At 41.1% G+C, this 18,111-nt stretch overlaps 1 protein-coding gene and 1 non-coding gene across 4 annotated transcripts in view; both read left to right on the top strand.

Moving 5' to 3' along the window:
- Window positions 1-14,721, top strand: part of foxj3 (forkhead box J3) — a 72,659-nt gene extending 57,938 nt beyond the window's left edge. For 2 of the 3 annotated variants that reach the window (XM_028999322.1, XM_028999323.1), the window contains exons 6-12: window positions 2,977-3,096; window positions 5,914-6,088; window positions 7,868-8,323; window positions 8,647-8,748; window positions 10,538-10,729; window positions 10,969-11,070; window positions 11,151-11,289. In XM_028999322.1, the coding sequence (XP_028855155.1) occupies window positions 2,977-3,096; window positions 5,914-6,088; window positions 7,868-8,323; window positions 8,647-8,748; window positions 10,538-10,729; window positions 10,969-11,070; window positions 11,151-11,263 (1,260 nt within the window). In that variant the 3' untranslated portion in view covers window positions 11,264-11,289. Of the gene's footprint in view, window positions 1-2,976; window positions 3,097-5,913; window positions 6,089-7,867; window positions 8,324-8,646; window positions 8,749-10,537; window positions 10,730-10,968; window positions 11,071-11,150 lie in introns of all 3 variants that reach the window. The other variant, XM_028999321.1, reaches the window with a different exon arrangement.
- A 3,283-nt stretch (window positions 14,722-18,004) lies between these two features.
- Window positions 18,005-18,111, top strand: LOC114801522 (U6 spliceosomal RNA). Its single transcript, XR_003751559.1, has one exon. It is a non-coding gene; the product is annotated as a U6 spliceosomal RNA (small nuclear RNA).

Genomic DNA, 18,111 nt, shown 5'->3' with positions numbered 1-18,111 from the left:
GAACATCAATGAGGTCTGAGCACCTCCATCATTCTGGACATTTGGCCTCAAAAAATCTTGGTTTTGCCTTGTCCAAACAGAACACCTGATACAGGAATACAGTGGTCAGTCACCCCCCCAGAAGACACTCCCATCTTTGCACTTTTTGCCCTTTTGGCCACCTTTTGTAAGTTGCTTTTATCCAAAGCAACTTACAGGAGGAAGACACCAGCAATTATTTTGTGCAGTGTGTGTGTGTGTGTGTGTGTGTGTGTGTGTGTGTGTGTGTGTGTGTGTGTGTGTGTGTGTTAGATTTGTCTGAAATACTTTTTGAATAAGCGGGTTTTCAATTGCTTCTTAAAGGTGGTAGTAGTCTCGGCTAGTCGAATGGGGGAGGGCAAGTTGTTCCACCAGCCAGGGACAACAACAGAGAACAGAGTTGATTGGAATAGGAGACCCCGTGAAGAGGGAATTTTCAGTCTCATTTCATTTGCCGATCTGAGAGAGCGTGCAGGAGTGTAGCTATGTAGTATTGTGTTGATGTAGGAGGGCGCAGTTCCATTTACAGCCCTGTAGGCAAGCATCAAGGATTTGAACTCAATGCGAGCAGCTACCGGGAGCCAGTGGAGAGAGGTGAGAAGAGGCGGAACATGGGTGTATTTTGGCTGATTGAAGATGAGACGGGCTGCCATATTTTGAATCATCTGGAGTGGTTTTATGGTTACTGCAGAGGCTCCAGCCAGGAGAGAGTTTCGAGATGACCATTGGCTGGACAAGGAGCTGCGTAGCCTGTTGTGAGAGAAAAGGCCTAATCTTGCGAATGTTGTCGAGAGTGAACCTGCAGGATCTGGAGATCGCAGCAACGTGATGGTGCAGGAGTTTGGATTGTCGTCAATCCAAACTCCAAGGCTTTTTGCAGATGCTGTGGGTGTTAACAGTAGCGAGCCAATTTGAATTGAGAGGTTTTGCTGAAGGGAGTTGTTGCCCGGAAGGATCAGAATCTCAGTTTTGGATAGGTTGAGTTGGAGGTGTCGCTCAGACATTCATGCTGATATGTCTGAGAGACAAGCCAATTTTTTTGTCGCTATAGTGGCTATATGCTATATCTTCTGGTGGGAAAGACAAATATAGCTGGGTGTCATCAGCGTAAGAGTGATAAGAGAAGCCATGTGATTGGATGATGTGACCAAGTGAGCGAGTGTATATTGAGAATAGAAGGGGGCCAAGGACAGAGCCTTGTGGAACCCCTTTGGTTACCCTAGAGAGGACAGATGTCACACCTCTCCCATGTTACAGTATATATTATAAATTACTTAATAATTAACTTATTATTGTTAATTATTATACTAGCCTATTGGTTTAGAATTCCCCTATGGGATGCATACCAGTCCTCCATAATATTATTGCCAGATGTGAAAAAGTTGGTCCTCCTTTTATCCTAACCAGTCAAGGCATGGACTAAACCTCTGTAAGTATGCTGTGGTATATGGCAGCAAGCGTCCATAGATCAGACTTTTCTTTCCAGAATATCACTTCATTTGGCAGGGGTAGGGCTGATATTATTTCTGGTGCCACGCCAGAGTTCCTGTGTTCCGACAGGGTTGCAAAATAAATATCAGATCCCCTTCAGTGACCTGACACTATATTTGAAAGGCACAGCTTTCACTCGGCAAAAAAGCCAATCAGAAATAGGGAAGGGGCGGGCCTTGGACCTGTCGCCAACAGACATGTTCTGAGAGTGGGAGTTCTCCTTATAATAAAATTTTCTGATATAACTGAACCAGGAATAGCATAGTGAGCAGGGAAACGTATGTTTTTAAATCTAGTGAACCAAGCCTTCAATCTGTCTGTAATCCACCGGTCACAGTGCACTGTGCACTTCCGGGTTCACAAGTATTTATGATGTCAGATACGATTACATAATTTTATGTAATTTTATATGTGTACAAGGACAATATAATTATATTATGTATATAATATATTATGTAATTATCTCAAACTTTACCAAAGGCTGCCTAGTCTCACTTCAGTGTTCCAGACTGGTGTCGAAAACGCAGGGTAGAGCTCGAAAGTAATTTCGATCATTTCAGTCGGGTCACGTTTGCACAGTAAATTATTGGTCAGCAAACATAAACTTCTGTTCTATAGTAAATATCCTTTCCATAGGATTCGCTCCTTATACATTTGTTTAAATGATTTGGTTAAAGGTTTTCGAATGCTGTATTAAATGTTTATTTATTTATTTATTTTAAATGTTAGTTTGATTTGCAAGTCTCAGCCACCGTCGCCAGGTCATTGTGACCACATATACAACCTATATAAAACACCCATGGCTAACTCCTGTTTTTTTTTGTGGCTGGTGGTAAGCCAAATAAATAGAGTATTTATTATTGCAGGGGGTTTATTACTTTTCACAGGGTTTTATTCATCTCAGTTTCCCTTCTCCGTTTTTGTTCGCAATTCAGAGCCACACCCACCCCGTATAACAGCACTACTTTCTTTAAGCAACACACACAAGTCCTTTGTGTGAAGTCAACAATGACAGCCCAGGTGGGAATGGCGACAGTGAACTTCTAGTTAAAATTTTTTTATTATTTATGTTTTTTTATTAAGCTGCAGTATTGGGAAATGATTTCGTAATTAGTAATTTTTTATTTTTATTGATAGATAAGCAAATGCCATTTATTATTATTATTTTGGGAAAAAAACATTTTCCCCAAAAAAATTGTGCAGCCCTGAAAGTATTGCAGTCGCCGACTCGTGGCTTGCTGCAATACAGGTAATATTAGTCTGGTAACATTGACAAAGACTAAACAGATATTTGGAAGGAAAATTATTAATAAAATAAACCCTGTCCTCCCAACCATGGAAAATAGATAAGGCTTAGGAATAGTTTTCTCTGTCAACCACTGCAGAGGTCAAAATATTATAGCTGATCAGTAAATAGCAAGTTTCTGAGAGCTAATTTGTGTGTGTGTGTTTTTTTTTTTTTTTCAGGTGGCATTATACACCCCTGACCAGGATGGGAGCGACAGCCCAAGAAGCAGCCTTAACAATAGCCTGTCTGACCAGAGCCTGGCTTCTGTCAATCTGAACAGTGTGGGAAGCTATACTCCCGTAAGAGTCAAACGCAGTTCTTACAAGCACCACATTCAGTTCCAGTTTCTTTTTTGCTTTTTCCTCCCCCGTCTCCTTTGTAATCCAGTTCAAAGCAGGCGGTCTGTGCGGCTGGAAGGCAGTGAGGTTACAGTCCAGGCCCTGATGTCACGTTGAGCGAAAGGGTTAAGGGAAGAAAGATGTGCAGAGCTGCCTCCGCGCGGCTGTAGAGAGCATGCCGACCTGTGATGTGTGCCCACCAGAGACGCCCCCTCTTTGTTGTGGTTGCCCCAAACCTCTTGGAGCTTCTCGCTCTGGGCTCCAACCATTGATCCAGCCCAGACAGTGATGGATTTACTAAAGCTGAAGCACACTGCCAAGACAATTCACTGCTTTATCCACCAGTTTGAGTTCTTAAACTCAGGCCAATTAGATTCTATTAAAGTCAGACATGGACTGTGCTTTAATCCGAAGGTAAACATGCCATATCAGCAGTGGAGAACATAAGCCTGCTTCTGAAGGATCCATAATTTGGTTACCTCTGCAGGTTGTCACTTCTAAAAGGACATTTTAAACTATTGGCAGCTCATTAACTTTTCAGTTGATTTGTTCTGTTACACAATCCTTGAAGATGTCATTGTCCCATGTTAAATCAGATTTGTTTCAGAGCCTCAAGTTAACCCGCAACTCATTGAGGAGGAAAAAAAAAAAAGGCTCAGGGGAAGCCAGCTTAATTATTCAGTCCGTCTGGAATCCATTGTGGGCCTTACATGCCAGGCTTCCCCAGACTCCTGAGCCATGGTGAAGTGCCTCCACTTCACTTGAGGCATCCTTCACATGTGGCACAAAAGCCTCGGCACAACCTTTCCGGAGGCCATCACTCCTATAGAGCAGCTTAGCATCTGCACGCTGCTCAGAGAGGGCTGCATTTGAGAAAGGAATGCTTATTTATATCAAGCACAAGTATTGATTTTTCTTTAAAATATATTTATAGGCCACCTGAACATTGTCCAGTCTAGGTCACATTTCTGAAAATGTGGTGTTTGTAACAAAAACACCAGTAGATGTGGCAAAATACAATCTTTACAAAAACAGTGTTTTAATTACTTTTAATTAAGGTTGAGGGTTTTATATTTAGTGTCATTTTTGTTCTCACCAGCTCTACCATTCCTGACTTTATTTGAGATATTTTTCTACAAACGTTCTATAAAAACTAACATTTGTTACAAGAAAAGGTGTGACTGGTTTTCTAAACTTTGTAGTATGTGCTAACATCACAAAGACCCAAACTATAGGTTGTTGAACAAGACCAATCAGGTTTGTGTTTATTACTTTGACATTTGACATTGTGATTTTGATGAACACTTCACATTTGTTTTAAATATTTCTAGCAAAATGTGTCCCGATTCATACTTTCATTTTCCATCCTCCTACTAACCCATTCAATTTATGTAGTTTCCATTTACAAGGAAAAATATCCTGTAGATTGGCTGCGAGAGGTAATCAAGCATGCGGTGTTCCAGCGTGTAAAAGCTGTTGCCCTCTCAAGTGAACTCCACTGAATGCTATTGCCCAGCTATTATAGTCATCAGGTGGCAGCAGTCACTTTGAATAAAAGGAGCAGCTGATCAGAATCCTCTGTGTTTACATTTGCGTGTCATGGACCAAAATTACTCCATCTGGCTGTAAAGCCAAACACATTCAATTTGATGGTCAACTAATTTTTTTTCTCAGATTTTAGTCTTAGGAAGAATCTGTATTTTTGACGTATAGCAAAGCAGTTTTCCTGCAGATAATGTAGTGTAATGTAGATAAATGTGAACAGCACTATATTTAAAGGAACAGTGTTGCATTTGCACATTAAAGCTAGGTCTGTAATGCTACAAGTATTCTAACCAAACCATCACGTTATGGGGTCACGATTCGGTATATGCATTCATATGGGGAATAAGCAGCAAAGGTGCAAAGATTAACATAATGGAGAACCAAATGTACACGTTTGAGAGATAAACCTTAAACTGGCCTATATTTGTCAGGGATTGTAAGAAAATATACTGTAAAAGTGGTGGAGTGACTCAAAACATTTTTTTTTTCATTAAAGAATGAACTTAAACATCCTGTGGCACTGCTTATCACATCGATATAAATCTCAAATATTACCAACCTCAACCATTATCAAACCACACTTGTTCATAAACAGGGTTCAAAAGGTTATACTTCCTCAGTCATGTAATGCGTGAACTGATTAGGATAAAACAAATGTCATTTATATATGTCTACACTCATCTAGACTTTTCTGTCTTGGCCCCTAGGTGGTGGAATGAACTTCCCCTCAAGGTCAGGCTCACTTAGACTAACTTGTATCTTATAGTCTGACTTATGTTAGAAAAACAACAGAGTGAATAAATTGATTGTATTCATTGTTAGGGTCCTAGTGAACTAGAACTGATTACTGATTACTTCACATATTGTAAGTCGCTCTGGATAAGGCCGTCTGCCAAATGTAGTAAATGTAAATCCCCCTGCAGACACTCAATTGTCTTGCTCAGGGATGCAATGGTAGTAAGTGGGGTTTGAACTCGTGACTTTGTGGTCTTCTGGTTCATAGATGAGTGTGTCACCCACGTTGTCTGCATGTAGCCCCTAACTGATGCTTATGAACAGTCCTTCTTTTGTTCCTGGTTTTGAATCTGAAGCTGGTGGCAACACAGTCATTCTCTCTTTGTTTCCCTTGAACTTATTCACATATGACTGGCTGGAAAGCTCTTGAGTTACAGTAGATGTGTCACTGCAAGTCTACTGCCGCTAATATCCTCTTCCTTCTATCTCGCCATACAGGTGACGAGTCACCCAGAGCCAGTGTCCCAGTCCATGAGCCTACAACAGCAGCAACAGCCCCAGTACAGCATACCTGAGCGCGACAAGCAACTGCTCTTCTCTGACTTTGAAGATCTCAGTGCCTCCTTCCGCAGCCTTTACAAGTCTGTCTTCGAGCAGTCTTTCAGCCAACAAGGTCAGTGTGAGTCAAGACCAACAGAAAAGACCAATTTTCTCTGGGAATCTGTCCATATAACCTGTTTATAGATATGTCTCAAGAATATATTTTTCCTCATTTCCTGGTTTTCCCCCCATTAATTATTTAAATAATAATGATTTCTCTTTACATTGGCTCAAACAGAAACACTATGACTGGTAAATTTCAAAACCAAATGTAGAATAGAAGATAATTTTCAGAAGTTCGACATTTCTGTGTTGAGAATCCTTTTTTGATTTACAATCTTGATTTACCTGCCTTTTTTTTTTTTTTTTTTTTTTTCTCCCCTAAGTTCCTAACTTGACAGAGCATCGTAGTATATTGGATTAAATATATTAATGTATGTATATTGAATACTAATTTCTTTGAAGCCATCTGATGTGTGTGTGCTCATGTGAAAGGACATTTGAAACGTTGCAGATCTACCAGAAAACAAGATTGACAGTGACTGTTAGGCATAAAAAGCTTCCAGTACATTTTGTTTGTAATCTGACTGATGTACAAAAAGCTGTTAGAGTAAAGTACACACAGCTATGTCTCCACTGCATAACCTTTTTTTTTTTTTTTTTTTTCTCTCCGCACGAGTCACACATTTCATATATTAACAATTTCAAAGTGTTTCCCTCTCCTTTTTATCAGTCACCTATGTTTCATTAGTTTTAAAGTTGTTACCTTTTCATCTGCACAAAAGTGGAAATTTCTTAGTCGGACAATTTGGCGCAATTAAAATGCGAAAATAAGCATGAGAGGATTTCACACCCGGCTGCAGGAGACACCGAGCTAATTCAGCCGCTCTGATAATAAGTAACGAGTGCACATCATTATGCAGGGGGCTCGCTCACTAATTGCTTTTTGTAGTTCCCCAGTTGGACAATGGGCTTTCTCTACCGATAAGAGATGCACCTTTTGTCACCCCGACAATGAGTGTTCGCTACAGATTGCGGCGGCACGGGTGCTAGAGTCAGCTCTAAAAGCACTCCAGTGAAATAGGGTTTACTGTTCCAAAGCCATGATGGACGGGGCCTCTTAAGACCGCCACTGTGGCACACTCAACTCCTGCTACGCTGTCGGTGTGCAGATATTCCCAATGCCAGCCATACTTGTTTAGAGAAGCGAGAGGTGGGGGGGTAAAAAAAAAAAAAAAGAACGAATGGAACGACCCTGTAACACTGTCTGAGGAGTCTGGGAGTCGTGGAATTAGAGCAGGCTGTGTGGCCTACAAACACGTTTAATGCTGCGTCACTGCCTCAGCTGCCTCTGTGTGACTGCAGCTTGAGTTGAACCGCAACTGAAGGGGGCAAAACTCATCTGTCCTGCTTTTGGAGATGTAATTGAGAGTCCAACGGAGAAGTCTTCGTGTCCTTAATTCACCTCCAGAAATAATTGGCTCACTGTATTGATTATATTGATCTCATCCTCTGTTACACAACTTCTCTGTAGAAGGCAGCATACTGATCTATGGCTATGTTTTTGGTATGCTCAATTATTCTTACATTTTGATTTTGAAGCTGGTCTAGAAATTATACACATCCACCCTGTGTTGTTTCGGTGGCTTGGTTATCAGTATTCTAACTCACAAATTCTCAGAGCCATAGGTTCATTTGCCATTTTTACAAACCTTCTTACACAGTGATACCTTTGACCAACACTCTTGAAGCCTGTGTTGCTACTGTAGATGTAAAGTTGTAATTAGAGAGTCTAGTTTGCTCTAAATTAAAATGCTGTATGTACTGATTTGACTGTTTTTAAACCCCACAGGTCTGATGGGCATACCCTCGGAATCATCCCAGCAGACCCACACCTCCTGCTCCTACCAACACTCCCCCAGCAACACCATCAGCACCCACCCACACGGCAACCAAAACAGCATCTCCAATTCCCACCCCAACTCCATCCCCAACAGCGGCAGCCAGGTGCCACTGTCCCACCCGCCACACACAGGCCATAACTCTCCCCACGGCCAGCACATGTCCCAGCATGGCCAACACCCACCACACAGTGCCCACTCCCAACACGCCCAGCACTCCGCACACCCCCCCCATACACAACACTCACAGCATAGCCAGCAGCACTCTCACTCCACACACCCCCAGAACCACAGCCAACACCCTTCCCACCCTGCACATGGCCAGCACCCACAGCAGCAGCAGCAGTCGCACCCGAACCTCACACATCAGCCCCATCCTGCCCAGCAACAGATGCCCTGCAACACCGGTAAGGAACAGCGTCCGGCTCATCCTGACAGGCAGATTTATTTCAGCCATTTTAAGTCATTTGTTTTAGATTAAAAAATGTATTGGAGCTTTGGGGCAGCAGGCAGTAAATCAGAGGCTGATTTATGCACAGTGCTGTCATGAGAACAAAGCAAAACCCTGCCTCTCGGTGCCGGTCTAATGGAGAGGGCTGAGCACCCCCTGCTGGACTGAAGAGCAAAAATCTCCTTATCCCTCCCCAGCTTTGAGCCGTCAGCTCTGCTGTTGCTATAGATTTCACACCCTTCTATAAAGGCACATGTTGACCTGTGCATGTGTTTGCAGGTCTTCCCAATGACTGGTACCCCAACCTTGATGCACTGAAAGAGAGCTGTCGCATCGCCAGCAGCTACAACTGGGCTGATGTTGACCTTTCACCCTTTCAAGGTGCAGTTCTGACCTCACCCCTGAGTAAATAAATAGCCCTGTGAATATTTAGCTGCACCAGCCTAACAGGAAATGGGTCAAATTGGCTGCTCCTCATTGCAAGTTGCAGCAGCGATTGGTGACATTTAGTTTGGGAGCTTCATACGCCAGCGAGCAGACTGGACATTTATAAATACCATTTAATGAGCTGTTGCAGCAGGACCGAATCAACGTACCTGCTTACAGCTGAGCACAGGAGCTGAAGTGTTGCCAATCAGGACTTTAATTTGGAGCAGCTCTTTTGAGAGCACAGCCTTGAAGTTTAATTACCAGACATAGTTGAGCTTAGCAGGTCGCTGAGTTTTATCCAATTACAGTATGCAATTGCAATGTAGATTTTAATTAAATATTCATACAAAAGGTTCTTTGTGTAATTAAGAGAGGCCTTGTAGTTAAAGAAGGTGAATTATGTTCTCCTGGATGTCACGCCCGTATCCTATCTTTGCTCTTTAGTTTGTTCCTGTTCCTTGTCTATGCCATGAATCATGTCAAGATTTAAAAAGAGCTTCCATAACTAACTAGCATAGATACTGTTCAGGGGTTTTACGTTACCTGCTGGTCCACCCAGACTCTATGGCTTTTTGAGCAGGCTCTTTGGCAGAGACTGAACCTCCTTCAGAATTTAGGAGGATTACCATTGAGCTGCCCTGAATCTCTTATGCTCTTGACTCAGATACACTCAACATATTTGGTTTAGGATTACATAGGTAGCCATTAAATTAATTTATTTAAGCAGGAGTATATTTTAACCCTCCCTGCATATGTTCCTGTAAAATCCTATGTGTGGAAAACATAAAACAGTGGATTTGGTTGAATTAACAGATCTATAAAAATATTAAGATATCAATATTAATAACCATATATCCATAAGTAATATTTTAAGAAAATTGTGTAAATAGACTAAGAAAAACACAGGGCTGCACCAACATGCATCCTCTATGTGTCCTGTAGTGGTATGTGAAGTCAAAATTGCCATTGCATTTTTGCGGCGCTGCAAAATTGAATTAATTTAATCAGCAACTTGCTTCTACATTTATCAGACGCACAAATACAGAGTGCCTTACAATCATTCGTTACCGGGAGCGTCCCCCTTGAGTGTCTTGCTCAGGGACACAGTGTTAGCAAATGGGGTTTGAAACTGACTTTGTGGTCTTCTGTTTCATAAGTGTGTGTGATACCCACCAAAATAAATGATCCAATTTATCAAAGTTATTATTATAAACATATGGGATTAGTCAACTGACTGGAAAGGTAAATCATAGCATTTATCCCAGCAAATAGAGGTCATAATATAGGGTGCATCAGTATATAAAAGTAGGTTTCATTTATTTGTGACTATCATGTGTTTTTTTTTTTTTTCTTTTTTATAAACTTAGTTTTGGCATCCACACTTACCGACATTTGGAAGTCAATTATTTCACTACAAAGGCATCATTCATTATTATTCTATTGAATACGGGGTGGTAGTAGCCTAGTGGGTAACACACTCGCCTATGAACCAGAAGACCCGGGTTCAAATCCCACGTACTACCATTGTGTCCCTGAGCAAGACACTTAACCCTAAATTGCTCCAGGGGGGGACTGTCCCTGTAATACTGATTGTAAGTCGCTCTGGATAAGGGCGTCTGATAAATGCTGTAAATGTAATGTAAATGAATAATGGCAAGTTTTGTTTCAGTAGAAGGAGAAGGGCCCTAATGACTCTTTATAAATCATGTTTATGTACTGAACTCTTGCTGTCTCTGTGCAGGACTGAAAGAGAGCATGAGACAAGCAGAACTCAACAATTGGTCTCTAGAGCCCACCCAGATTGCCGACCTCTGCTCCTCGATCAACCAGTTTTTTGCCCGCACTGGGGTCATCCAGCCACAAGGGGCAGTGCAGACTCCAGTGTGCCACAGCTCCATGCACCCAAACAAGCCCAGCCAACACATCAACACAGGTTTGTCAAGAAGTCTTTCCGTGCTTTTAAAGATACATTTTCATACCTCAGTAGTGAAGGCCGTATGAGCAGATGGGGTCAGATAATACAATAATAAGTTTGGGGTCCTAGTGAACCAGAATTGATCTCTTCATCGATGGTAACTTGAAAGCACATTGTAAGTCGCTCTGGATAAGGGTGTCTGCCAAATGCCGTAAATGTAAGACAACAACAATAATAATAATGCTTGTTTTCCTCAGGAAATATGTACATGGACACTAGACAGACTATGTCCTCCATGATGGGCCCACCTGGATACCCCCACATGCCCCCTATGAGCAGTGCAGTGCCCACCATGACCGGTAACTATGGTTTTATCTATCGGTACCTATTATCTATGTAACCATTAATTAATTCAAATATCCAAATTGCTTCTTTTTAGGACACCATGGGCCAATGAACCAACAGCACATGATCCCACCTGGAAATTTCCAGATGAGGCGCATGCCAGCCGACGACATCCAGGATGACTTTGACTGGGACTCCATTGTCTAACTGCCCCACCCTCACCACTTTACCCTATCTCATAGCGTGTGGAGATGCAGAGGCAAACAGCAGAAGGAGAGAGAGAGAAAAGATTGAGAGAAAGGCTAGACTGAGCTGTATGCATGTCCAGGAGGACTAAAAAATACCCCCCCAAAATTAAAGAAATACAGGTGTGGCTAATCCACCAGAGACATTCTGGTCCCAATGTTATTAATATAACAAAACAAGAAGAAAAAAGGTCGCTTTGAAGACAATCACATTACTGGGACTTTTTAAAATGATTAATTGTTTTTGTACTTGTCTTAGGGCAAGTAGATCGTGTTCTCATCCTAGCGTACACCCCTTCTTCTCTACAAACCCATTGCCACTCTCTTAATCTAACCAGCAGCCTCCGGAGTGCCCACTGTGGTGAAGCCCTCTCTGCTCTACCCCCGATTTCTGTTCAGTCCCCACTCACGATAACTGACCGTCTTCGGCTGCCTTGGACAAAGAATTTCCCACTTGTTTTGATCACTTTTGCTCTTTCTGGAAATGCAGGCCAATTCTCAGAAGCAGAGTGTGTATGTATGAGTGTGTGAAAGAGAGGGACAAAGCGTAACGCAGATGCCCTGGTGGGTCGCTTTTGGGTTGTCGGCGAGAGATGCCGGCAGATATTTAAGAGTTCTATGAACTTGGTGCTCAACTCAGTTTCTTATACACGAGTGTATAGCAGGGCGTCCAGCTTCAAAAACTCTGACTGCATTTACAGAAATCTCTCCAGCAGCGTTTTACAGATTGGTATTACTCATCGATACACATCATGTAAATTTACCCACATTACCTGCAGTGTTTGTACTTGTGTATTTTGCCGTCTTCAGTGTAATGTACTTTTGTCATAGTTTTGAACTTTGTGGTAAGGAGTCCCTTAGGTTGCATCAGTGTCACAGTTTATTTCTCTGTACTATTTAAGTGTACATAATACAGCTGAGTTCTGCCACTTCTCAGTGATGTGTAAAATACGAAACATGCTCCCGTTCCATTCGAGGTGATCCGTGTGTGTTCTGGGCACACCTAGATCATGAATCCTGGCTAAAGAGTTCTCTGTATTCCATATTTTAGGCTTAAATTCATCCCCTTTTTGTAATTTGTTATGCAGTAAAACCAATCTTGTTTATACAAAGTGACCTGTAAAAAATAATCATTTGAATGTTTATCTTTTGATGTTTAAAAGGTGCCGTACGGTTTAGAACAATTCTGAGTGACGAGATGTGCTCTTGATTTCAAGGATTATCAGGGTCATCTGTACAGTGTAAGAACAGTAGATGTAGATGAAATTCCCTTTGCTGATAGTTTTGGGGGCCGTTCACTCTTGGCCTGGCGACCCCTTTAGGCTCCAGAGTCAGAAGAGTGTAAAAGTGCAATGCAGTGGAATTTGCTGTGTTCCCTCGTGCAATATACTAATATATAGGGCTATGATCTGAATCGTCTGGCTACATAAAGCTGATTCACAAGAGAATCGGGAAGCCTCATGGTATGTGGAAATGCTGGCTGATATTTTTCTTCAGGCCAGGTTATGGCCTGGAGACATCCCATAACCACTCACTCAAACCGGCCCTGTTTTTCAAGGTTTTCTTTTGTTTCTTACATATTTAAAAACTATTCTTTTTCTTGCTTGTCAAAATGGACACTTGTGATTACTAATCTTAATTTAATGACAATCAGACAATCAGTTTATTTTGTAATCAGGTTCAGGCCTAGTACCTGTTAATACCTTGCATTAACTTGTAATCCTGTATCCTGCATACAAGATCATGTTAACCCTATAAATCCTGCAACGTTTTCATGTTTACACAAAGGTTTCTATACAGCCATATATGTCTGTATGTGCAGACAGGTGCCCCAAGAAAAATCTCCTACTTTCCTCATTTATTTGGGCAAATGCTTCATCAGACCACTCGTTCTTTGGGTGATTAAGGATTTCATCCAGACCCCCACCCCTCCCCCCATTGTAATGTGTGCAGTGTTTCAGATCTTCTTCACTGTTTCTGTATACGGTTGTGAGTGTGCTAAACTCAACTGTAGCATAGCTTTCCTTAGCAGTGTTTTAAATCAAATAAAAAAGAAAGGTGTGTTTCATGCTTAAGACCTTTACATGCCAATAACAAACAAAAACTCACTAAATCAAGGCAGTAATATTCAAATGTGTATAAGCCAAGTAAATATTTCACCATAGGTTTCTGCTATTAAACAGGATTATTCTGTTATTAAACAGAAAAAAACTTCAGATTTTTAATTCCCTGCATTGTCCATTCTGTGTGTTTGTTCTGTTTTGTTGCACTGTTATGTGTCTCTGTCCTACTGCGAATCGTTCTGTTTGATTGTTCCCCTCGCTGTCACTCCTTCAGAGTGCTTTGAGGTCACCTACAGTCAATGTTAAGCTCTGTGGGGAAAATTAATTGAAAAGCACAACTCTTTAAAAACCCTACATTAAACAAAAAAAAGCCCTTCAGGTTAATGACAAAAAGAGATCGGACTGATGCCTCACTGATGTAAATGAGAACGGGGGAAGAGGTGAATAAACTGGGAAAAACATGTAAAGCCTGTGATACCGCGAGGCACACGGTGGATGAGATGCAGGTTTCGGGTGCAAGTGGGCAGCCAGCAGACTGCCGTCCCCATTCGCCATGAATGCTAAGGGAGGGCTGCTCTGTAGTGAAAGGATTTCTGTGCGGTCCACCCTCAGTTCGTGTGTACGCGTGCTAAAGTGTGTGCGCTTGAGTGTGTGGAGGTTTAATTGTTTATAAAGACAATTCAGTTTTAAAATACTGGAGGAGATGCACCTGCCAGAGAGATTATTATTGAGAAATAAATTGATTTTTTTTTTTTAAACTTTGTTACATTTTAAGGGAGATACTGCCAACACATTCTGGTATTTGAGGCCTGTTTTATTCAATGTTGGTGTGTTGTGCTTATTGTAAATATGTGTTTTTAAATTTTTTTTTTTTTTTTTGTCCTTTGGGTTGGTGGGGGATCATGTTTTGGGCAGGGGCTCACATATAAAAGAAAATAGGAAAAAGGAATACAGAGTATTTTGTTATTATGTCCAAAAAGAGGGTGATACAATATGTATATATCTATATTGTATATATGTGATGAAAATGCGTTGGCTTTTTGTGTGACACTACCTTTTACTTGTACCTATGGTTCAACATTCAGTGTTTCAATGTTTATTATATTTTACATTTATGATTTTTCTGTTTTCAGTTTTTTTTTTTTTCGTCACTTCTTGTATTCGTTGTTTTTCCCCCTTTTTTTTTATTGCACGGTTTATTACTTTTGCTGTCCAATGAAATGACACTGCTACTCTTTGTATTGGTTTAGTGCTGTAAAATAACTCAGAAGTGTCATTAGGATTGTCAATACCACCCACCCCTGATATGCATGAATGGCACTTAAAACAAATAAAATATGTTAACTTCACTGTGGAATTGTTTGTATGGTGTATTTTTTATACTAATATACTGGTAGCCTTTGGACAAAATTCTACAAGGCATTGGACAACATAAGTCAGTCACTTAATTTCTTGAGCAGTGTTTATGGTAATGTAATGTGTTCATATAGTATGGAATTTACACGTATTACAACTCATTTTAACTAAGCAGAAAATATGACTTCCTCATTTATTATATTTGTTGACTCCTTTTGTCTTAATAAATGCAATATAAATTGTGTCCTTGCTCATTGCTCTGCGCAATGAATAAGAGTGGACTGGTCTGTAGGTGTACTCTCATTACGGCCGGGTAATATGACTCGCTGATAACACACAAACTACCTGAGATCAGTCCAGGTTTTCTTCTGTTTTTATTATTTGAAGAGAATGGGCAGATCCAATTTTTTACACTCCAAAAACCCACTTTAATCTACCTGGATTCGTATTGCGCTGGTGCGTGTATCGGGACGCATGAAAATCCATAACATACAATGCACAAAACCGGAAGGGCCCCATAAAGGGTTTTAGACAGATTACAGATCTCAGTGTTCCACGTGTCAGCCAGTGTAATTATTTGAAGATATATTTTGTTTTTTAGTCTTTTTATTGAGGGGGGGAAAAAAAAGTGCATCATTACATCCCAACAAGGCAATAAAGAAGTATCCTGAGATCCAAGGCATTGATCTGTACAGTGACCAGAGTGGAGTGGATAAATCTAGATTATTACCATGTTACAGTGACAATAAGTGGTTTTATAGGCATTAGGCAGCATGTAAAGTCATTCACCTACTAGAAATTCTGGTGGCTGACTTGTGAAATTGAAATAACTTTGTGACTGGACTCCTACAATGTGCAGATGAGTGTCTGGAGTACGGAGCAATGGAAGAAGGTGGCCTGGTTTTATTGTATTCATGGAAAGAAGTCAAGTCTGAATGAGCAATGCGATGGGCTGGGAAACCAAAGGACCACATACACCTCTTCACAGTAGCAGTATTCCCTGATTGCAGTGGTCTCTCCGTACGCCATGATTATGTGCCCTGCAACGGGTTCAGGACCAGTTTGTGGACAATGGTTGATTTGCCCTTCAAAGAGCCCAAACTTACACACTCATTCTTCACTTTCCTTAAAGGCTTTCCCGGGTCACTTTGCGCAAGCCGGGAACTCACTACACTCACACCTATGGTCAATTCAGAGTCACCAATCCAACATTCAGTGTATTTGTCTTTGGACAACGAGAAACAAGAAACAGGAGAACAAATGCCCCCATGTGGACCTATTACCATACTATATTAGGCCATTTTTAAGGATAATTATATATTTTTCTTTACTGTATGGGATGTTGCAGTCAGAAAAGCAGGTCTTTCATCAGACAGTGCTAAGTCTAAAGAAAAAGGAGTGGATTCACTGAGGAACAGCTCCTTATTTCCAGCTCCTGCGTCCCCTGCGGAAACGTATTTAGAAGAAAATGATCTAATTGCATGAATATTTGCTGTAGAGAAACAAGCCACAAAGTAACCTGTCCCAATGAAGTCAACTCTTATTTGTCTGGACAAATACATTGTTTCCCTCTGAATCCAAAGATTATGCCAGATGCTATCTCCACAATTGGAAAATAAGACTGAATAAGGTTCAGATGGACATCCCAGAGAGCTCTCAGGAAAAAAAGATCTAATAAAGATCTGTCTGTTCTGCACCAGCAGAAACTCTCACAGCAGGAACTACCCCAGCAGAAATATATCCTGAAGAACCTTCCCCAGAGACTGCGAAAAGTTGAGAAGATTTTTAATAAGGGGAAGAAACGGGGGGCGTTGCAGAGGTTGTTCTTCATGAACCCTTTCTCTCTCACACTCAAATCACTGTTTCTGAATACAGAAGTAGATTCATTCCTGTAAAAATAGAACATGTCCAATTCAGACTGCAAAGCACCCAGTCACTCTCCACACGTCTTTCAAACTAATTTTCATTTGAGTTAAAGTTGCTTAAGATATTCATGAAATAATTTACACGAAATAAACTAGTCACTAACCCTGCCAAAAAAAAGAACAGCTTTATTAATTGAAATCACTGCCTATGAATCACGGCCTGAACATTGAGATGAATACAGCAGGCCTGGACTACATTAAGACAGCTGTATGTTTACAGCATTATATGGAGCCAGAGATACTGACAAGGAAGGTGAACAGCACACATCCTGGAGAAACATTTCCTGCTGAAGATTAAATATCATATATATTTTACATATATATAGCTATTATTATGGCCCGGCGATATGAGGCGCTGATAACACATAAACTACAGATCCCATAACCGAACGTGATCTTTAAGTTGCAGCTGAATCTGTACAGTAGCAGTTTCCACGTCGACGGAAAAGCAGCTCGAAATACTTCTTTCGTGCTTCAAAGACAACAAAGCGCCGTGCGAACTCGGAGCGGAGGGCGCTCGGTTTGTCAGCAAAGTACGCGCTGCATTATGGGATCTGTAGTATGTGTGTTACCGGGCCATAACGTGAGGACACTTATTGTAATCAAATCTCGCTAGAATAACGATGCAGGGGTAATTTTTAATGCAATCATTGCATTATATTTATTACCCATTTTTAAATATACTGCTTTAAACTGTACAACATTACAGTCCCGGTGCTGTATGGTACATTAGAAGATACAAGAACACGAGTGCAATGGTGGCCTCGTAGGAAAGTTCCATATCATTATTTTGATTACCAGTACTACTTAATAGGCTTTGCTAAGCAGGAAATTCGTGTCGTTTTTTTCTTGTCATAGTAAGAAGAGCGGAATGTTTTTTTTTTCTTCCTCGTGTGAGGATGGTGCCCTTAGCATTAGACTGAGAGCCGCTACTTCGTCACTTCATTATCATCTTCTCTCTTTTAGTGAGTTCTGTTTCAGCTGGAAGCTCAGAGCAAGCTTTCGCTTGACAAAGCTTCATTGGGAGAGTGCCTTACAGGAAGTGAAATGCGGGGGGTTCATGGGGACATGGGTGGGGCTTGCAAGGCTGCCCAATCAGAACGTCCCATGGTGCTCTGCTCTAGGGACACATTTGTGCAGTAGTGAGTTTTACTGTTAATATTGTGCAGATAAACAACTCATTACAGCCCTGTAATAAAATATATTTTATAAAAAATTCATGTAACAGTAACATCATGTAACATTTAAAAATGTATCATAGAAGAAACAGTATTTTAAATGAATGCAACGTCTACGCCGTCCATGTGACCGAGTACCCAGAAGCCCCGGATAAATACCACCGTTTTTCTGGTCACATTCGTGCTTGCTTCGGCAGCACATATACTAAAATTGGAACGATACAGAGAAGATTAGCATGGCCCCTGCGCAAGGATGACACGCAAATTCGTGAAGCGTTCCATATTTTT

This window comes from Denticeps clupeoides, chromosome 12 (assembly GCF_900700375.1).
Source record: "Denticeps clupeoides chromosome 12, fDenClu1.1, whole genome shotgun sequence".
In the NCBI taxonomy this organism is placed as follows: Eukaryota; Metazoa; Chordata; class Actinopteri; order Clupeiformes; family Denticipitidae; genus Denticeps; species Denticeps clupeoides.
The sequence above is the reverse complement of the archived record's forward strand: the minus strand, read 5'-3'. Positions and strand labels throughout refer to the sequence as shown.